This window comes from Genypterus blacodes, unplaced genomic scaffold (genome assembly GCF_046128005.1).
Source record: "Genypterus blacodes isolate CSIRO-AG114 ecotype Tasmania unplaced genomic scaffold, CSIRO-AGI_Gbla_v1 ptg000111l_1, whole genome shotgun sequence".
Taxonomy (NCBI): Eukaryota; Metazoa; Chordata; class Actinopteri; order Ophidiiformes; family Ophidiidae; genus Genypterus; species Genypterus blacodes.
Genome location: NW_027466915.1, coordinates 5,372,996 through 5,380,116, shown reverse-complemented (window position 1 = coordinate 5,380,116; position 7,121 = coordinate 5,372,996). Strand labels below are relative to the sequence as shown.

Genomic DNA, 7,121 nt, shown 5'->3' with positions numbered 1-7,121 from the left:
ATAAAACCAAATTCCTGCCTGAAGAGTGTTTGGTTTTGATGCTTTGTATCACAAACGGAGAACAAAGCATTTACATTTACTCAATTGAGAGACACTTTCATGCAAAGTGATACCCATTTGAATACAATGCAAACAACAATACAGTCAGGAGTAAACAACAAGAGTAAGTGCCAGGCAGCTACGGACGTTCTTATCGGGACGGTCAAGTCGTGAGATGAGTTGGTTATCAATCGTGACACCCAACTTCCAGGCAGACATTGTGGGATTAACTTGCGGGGAGTCGAGCTGAATCCTGATTGGTGGTTGTATGGAGGGATTGGCTGAAATGACAGGGAGCTCACTCTTCTTTCAATTGAGCTTTAGGTGCTGTTCATGCATCCAGACGGGGAATATTTGTGAGGAATGCTGCAGAGACTGTACAGTCGCAGTTGCATTTTGTCGGCATACGAACAGTAAGAGAAACCAAGTGAGTGACACTTCCTCCTTTTACGCCACTCTAAAAGATCTCAATGAGAGGTAGGAGTCAAACCAACAGAGAGACGATCCTGGGAGGCCAAGCTCAGAGAATGTGGAGAGGAGGCTTTGATGGTTGACTTTGATAAAGCAGCCCATAGGTCAAGCAGCAAGAAAATTGACAATCTCAGTGTTTCCACTACAGACAAGAGGGCAGTTTCAGTGGAGTGACCTTGAAGTCGCTGGCCTGACTGGTTGGGATCAGGCAGGTAGTTTGAGATTTGAATAAAGGCTGCACGCTAGAATTTTGGACAGAAATAGATGAGCGAGACCGGCCTGTAGTTGAGATGGTTGGAGTGTAGGTGTTTGTGCTTGCTTGAATGCGAGCGAGGGATTGATCCGTGCCAGTGCAGGGAAACGTGTGGGCGTAAAGGCCTGCAGCAGGTTGGAAGGTACGAGGTCCAGAGAACAGGACTCCAGTAGAATTTTGGAAGCGAGAGGGGAGAAAGACATGAAGGAGGTCTTGTTAGCTGGGGGGGCTTGAACTGAGTTGGTCTGGCTCAGAAACTGTTCATTGATGTCGGATACCTTATCAGTGAAGAACGAGGCCAAGATGTCTGCAAATATTCATTTATGTCCCTTGGAACCCATTTATTTTAAGGTTTTTATGCTGAACATGTCATGCTTTGATACAAAAATATTCAAAATACTGTACACTGGTTCTCATGAATGTGCAAAATGTAAAGTATATATATATATTTACAAATCCAGTTGCCAGGAAGAAAATCAACGATAAAAGAGAAAACGGACAAACATGAACATGAACTCAAACATTGAACTGAACATTATAGATTGTTATCTTGATTCATAAGTTTTGATCAAAATACTTAAAATCTTCCCGCGTAAACCTCCAAATAACATGAAATGCAAACAAAACCTTTTACAGAATGAGAATGTGTTCAAAGGGATGCAACAACGCCAACATGAACAATTCTGATCCTCACACCCGATTACCTAATTCAGGGTGATGATCAAGAGTTGGTGGCTCCCAAAACTTGATTGACCTACCGAACCCGACTCGGCTGATCGGGTGTGGGTAGAGCGGTGAGAAATGGAAAATGTGGTGCTCGGGATCACAATTGAGAACCACTTTAGTAAAACATTACACACTGATATGAAAGTCCCCTTATACACCTTAAATTAAGATGCGACAGAGGGAAGACAAGACAGAGTGACGTTTCAACTTGTGTCTCAGCTGTAGTGTTTGCATTTCTAGCTGGCAAGTTCCTGCTGGGATCTGATCCCATGCTGCGTCTCACCACATTCTGATCACAACCACTTCTGCAATCATTTACAACTGATACTAAAGTGTGTTTTTGCTCATTTTTACTGTACAATACCCAGACATGACTCAAAGTCTGTAACAAATACAGTGTCTTCCACTGAAAACTGTAAAAGAAGTTAGTTATGACTGTGTGTGTGTTCAAAGTGAATGACTGAGGTTTAACTACCTGGAATGTTTTTGCTTCATGCTCACGGCTTCATAAAACAATAAAACAATAAAATGTGTTTCCCGTTTCCACAAGTGCACAAACATACATACATACATACATATACATACATAAATACATACATACATACGCACATACCTATGGCTCTAAGATCTTGAGCTGGCCATCCCACAGTACCATTACAACCAAGACCCAAGAATCTGAATCCAGTTATTTCCAGTTCACAGCCAGTCCAGCAGCAACAAATATATTTGTAAATCGCTCTACAAATCGACCCCACAGTCATTTTATTTGTAGAAGCTTCATCTTGTTTCCTGAAATAAGAAGACAAAAAGAAGTAGGACTTATAAGAAGACAAATAAGAAGACCTTTTCTATTAAGGTTCAAGTTTGTTTATCACTTACCGAGTCCTTTGAAGAATTTGTTGACACCGCTCGGCTCTGGCTCAGGGTTGGAATCCAAATACTCAGCCACTCTGACTTCAAAGAGACCTGAAACACATTAGAAAGGTTCAGCCATCAGGACAGGATGTGCAGGTCAAAACCTAGATGCCCTTCATGTGCAACACTACTTACACATTATACACATTATATTGCTTTGTTCTTACACTGATGTCTAAAACACAACAGCAGTAAAGGAGAAAATATTCTCTTTTAAAGTGTATTGTTAGCGACGCTGTAGTAGAAACAAAGTCAGTTACCCCGGAACCCCGACTTGCGAAGCTCCTTGTCCTGAATGAAGCCAGCAAACATTTGGGTTTCCATGAAGAGCTGCAAGAACTGACGAACTCCACGGGAAGGGTGAGATTTACGGAAGCTGTCCCGCTGTATCTCTCGGCTTCCATTGGACGACTCGGTCATGTGTTGAGGATACTGGCCTACCATCTCCACAAAGAACCGCACAAAGGCCTCAGACAGCAGGGAGCTGAGATCAGCCTGGTGGTCTGAATGGGACAGAGGAGGGTGGAGAGAGAAAGACAACGATGAGAGAAAGGTCCATTAGTACATCTTATTTTATAATAAGCCACACAACAAAATGTGATGGCCATAAGAACAAACATAAGAACATTATATACATATCATAGTAGTTCAAGAGTATCAAATAATTACATCTAAAATAATCTTTGAATAATAGTAAATAAATGAAAGGACAAGCAAAGAAGTCAGATGTTGATAATAAACAATAATCTACACAGGCCAAGACTTCACAGGGTTGTTTAGGGGTTCCTGAGTTGAAACAGCTGACAGATTCAAGCATCATGTCACAAGTCTAAACAGACGTCTGCAGTTTTCTTGACTATAATCTCAAGACATTAACAATGGCTCTACAGCTTCAGTGTGAGCCAGTCAGTCTTAGACACTGTGTACAAACCTCTATGTGTTAACTTTTCCTCTGACATCATGAACTCCAATCTAAGGATTAAGCTTGTCAAAATAGTGCTCATGGCCAGCAGGAAACACGGCTGACTGTCAGTGAGCTCATGCCTTGAGGGTTCTGGTCTCTCAGTTAGCTACATTTTAGAGTCTAAAAACCTGACCGAGTAGATCTAGATATTGACCCGATCTGTGTTGTACTAACCTCCAGACTGCTCTCCATCCTCTCGTCCCAGCATGTCTTCCCTTTCCTCCAGGATCTGCTGCAGCGCTGCCTGAAGTTTACTCGGCAGGATGCAATCTTCATCACCGAGCTGCAGCACAAAGCCAGAAAGACAAGTTCCAAGTCAGATCATGCATTTGTCAACATTATGGTGCTGAACTGAAATATTAAACCTGTTGCCTGACAAAAGGTAGAACTATCCTTTAGCCAATCTGCACAGAGGACATCACAGCATCGGGAGGTTACTTATTTATAGAAATAATTAAAAGTAATGTAAACAGACACGTTGGATGTGAATACGTGTTCATTTTATCCTGAATTTAAAAAGGCAGCGGCTAAATGAGATGTCAGTCAATCAGAGTGTAAGCTAAATAAAACTGACGCAAGAACATGCAGACCCAACCAAACACAGTCCATCAGAACTGGAACAGATGGAATACTGTAGAATGACAAGCTCTTAGACAGCTCAGGCTCTGAATTAGTTGCACAACAGTCTTCATGTTTGTGCTATGACATCAGCAGCTGGATTCCTGCTCCAGGCTTATATCCTGAATAGTTTCATCTGTGCAGTGGCAACTTTGTCACTTTCAAAACACTGCCATGCAAACAACAGACAAGTGCAGGCAAAGCCGGCCCTGAGTCCCACTGGAACCACACCTATCATCCCATTATACTATGCTATGTGAACACACCTGAACAGCGAACTTGTCAGCACACAGATCCACTATGAGCACCTGAAAGAGAGAGAAATTCACACAGTGCACAAGGTCAGTGTTTTGTTACAAGAATTATGAAACAGTGAAGTGGTTGCTTTAGCTTCTTAAGCACTGCTACTAGAACAGGGAGATACTGGATGTGCTACAAAACGAAGTGTCACCCATGTGTGTTATCTCGTTTGTTTGCTAGCAGATCAACTCAGAATGTATGAATTGATTTTGATCCAGGGGTTTTTAAAATTTGTCAAAAATGTAAGTAAAACAGTAGGTGTTAAAAGGTGCAGTTCAGCCCAGATCCTTATCAAGATCTGGACACAACTTGATGTCCTTCAACAAATAGGCCAGAAACATGGCATGCAGGGTGCCAGCACTCTGATGAGGAATGGGGTGGGAGAGCAGCTGATGTCCAGCATGCTGGCCGGCAGTACGGGAACAAAGGTGTGCTGCCAGGTGAACGGGTACAACAGCGCCAGCACTGCATGACTGCACCGAGACAACACACTGGAGAGACAAACAACAGCAGAAAAGAACTGTTAGAATAGACGTATGATGTTGGGGAAAAAGAAACAAACTCCACATTAATTTGGTGCCCAGCTTTGACACACTACAACTAAGAAAAAAGCAGATAAGCGAGAATCCGATCTACCTCTTACATATGTCAATGATGTATCAGACTGATTAAATACTTTAATCTCGCTCACCAGCATAACTGGGTTTTAAAGGTTTCATTGTCAAATGTATAATAATCTTTGCAGCAGCTTAGAAGTAAGTGAACTAACACCTCAAAACAGACAGAGAGAGATGATATTGTAAGACATCAGTGATTCAATGATACATCATTGTCAAGGTATTGTTGAGCCCTAATGCCGCCTGTCAACTGTGTGGTAATAGTGATATTAGAGGTCCAGTGTATGAAATGGGCGTCAGACTATATGAGGGAACACTTCTGCTGCTATGATGAGAGAAGCCATCTGGAGGTTACAATAGGAGATAAATACAGACTTTGAAGGTTAAATTGTCATAGGAAAACACTTTCTGAGGTATATCGGAATGCAAGAAGATATAAACTGCATGTAGAACAGAAGAAGCTTTTCATATTGTTCTGTGGTTCCATGCAGATCCAATAGACTGCAGGTCTACTCCGGACCTGGTAAGTCAATGGTATCAAATATCACAGAAAATGCTCTAACTAACAAAAAGAAAACTATGCCAGTGCCCTAGTTTGGACTTTGTTTTAGCATGGTCTAATGATTTATCACACAGGTTAAATAATGTCTGCTGTTAGTTCTTCCAGGGAGCTCATCAGCATAAGCAGGCTTTGAGGTTTTCATGTTGAATATAAGTCCACAGGGACTTTGCTGTCGCTAAGCAATTAGTGAACTGTCATGACAAGACCAAGTTTGCAGAGATGACATTACATTACATTACATTACGATCATTTGGCAGACGCTTTTATCCAAAGCGACTTACATTACATTATATTACCACCCTTCGCAGAGGGGGGAGCAATTGAGGGTTCGGTGCCTTGCTCAGGGGCACCTCGGCAGGGACTCTAACCGGCAACCCTCCGGTTCTTAAGCGGAAGCTCTACCCACTCGACTACTGCCTCCCCTACACATGACACATTGCTAAAGCTCTATAATGCAATCAAACTGATGATCACTACAACCATTAAGGAGAAAACTGTAAATTCATCCATCCCAAATGTTTTTGAAATGCCAACACTGACATACTTGATAGATGTAGCTGATTCCCTACAGCTGTGAGCAGTACCTGAGTTTGTCTGCAATGAAGATAACCCTCCTCTCAAGCAGCAGAGAGGCAAACACCTGCAGGAGTCTCCCGACACTGAGACACTGCAGCAGACTGTCAAAGTCCACATGCTCTAGTCTGGAGTCCACCGGCCGACACAGGGTCAGTTCCTGGTAAGGCAACAAGAGACATGGGAGTCATTCAAGGACTATTAATAACATTTAAACAAGCCTCCTTTGTTACCAGGAAAAGAAGCTCCAGGAGTTACAATTTTCAGTTGTGACACAGCAGATTCTAATGTGATCACAGCCGACCTCTGCAGTACAAATAACCAAGTCCCCAAGTGACACTTCAAAAATGATTCAAAAATTCAATCTGAACAGTTACCCAAATGCTGAATCCAATCAAAGCAGTGACATCACTTTTGTAGCATTTTCTTTGATTTACGAGGGAACGAGACGGTTCATTATTTGCCTAATACTCAGTGCGTAAAGTTAATAACAGACTAATTCTCCGGTAAATACACGCAAGCCCAATTCTTAGGCAAACTATTAATTTACCTGAACTGTTGTCCATGTCGTTACAACACATAAAAGCAGGGCTATGTGGGATTTGCTTTGTCCCAACATGGACCTAAATTTGAAATGGCAACCCCTATTGTTTACAGAGATAACCTCTCATTCTGAGTCATGAAGTAAAGAGCGGTTAGGAGGAACAAGACTACTAATTAACATTTCCTCTTTGGTTTGAGCCTTACCTCATTCCAAGAGCCAGGAAGGAAGCTCTTGATGGTGACTGTGCGCCCAGGAGCTGGGAATGGGGCCTCCATGACGCTACGCATGAAGGAGTAGACCAGCGCTGGGGAAATCTCCCTCCGCCTCTCTACCTCCTCCAAGATCTGGAAAGACGCAGACAAATGACTGTACGCAATCAACAACCAGGACTGATTATCATCTCAACAACAAACCTGCAGGACACATGTACAGAAGCAACATGCAGCTTCCCAGGCAACATTCACACTTTTTTTTTGTCTTTTGGCCAGACGGAAAATGGGTGGGACACAACAACACGCATACAAATACTTCAGTGGAGC

General features: G+C 42.5%; 1 protein-coding gene across 1 annotated transcript; it reads right to left on the bottom strand.

The window, feature by feature from the left end:
- Nucleotides 1–1,184: 1,184 nt before the first annotated feature.
- On the bottom strand, nucleotides 1,185–4,224 carry LOC143009194 (DENN domain-containing protein 2C-like). The gene is made up of 5 exons (XM_076161206.1): nucleotides 4,207–4,224; nucleotides 3,543–3,651; nucleotides 2,665–2,907; nucleotides 2,369–2,455; nucleotides 1,185–2,278 (listed from the first exon to the last, which is right to left on the bottom strand). The coding sequence occupies exons 1-5, from the start codon at nucleotides 4,222–4,224 to the stop codon at nucleotides 2,247–2,249; spliced, it is 489 nt and encodes a 162-aa protein (XP_076017321.1). The 3' UTR covers nucleotides 1,185–2,246.
- Between the last annotated feature and the right edge of the window lie 2,897 nt (nucleotides 4,225–7,121).

Coding starts and splice junctions, on each gene's coding strand:
- LOC143009194 (XM_076161206.1), bottom strand. Junction 2,908..3,542: donor GGATGGAGAGCAGTCTGGAG/GTTAGTACAACA, acceptor TGTCCCATTCAG/ACCACCAGGCTGATCTCAGC. Junction 2,279..2,368: donor CAAATTCTTCAAAGGACTCG/GTAAGTGATAAA, acceptor TTCTTATTTCAG/GAAACAAGATGAAGCTTCTA.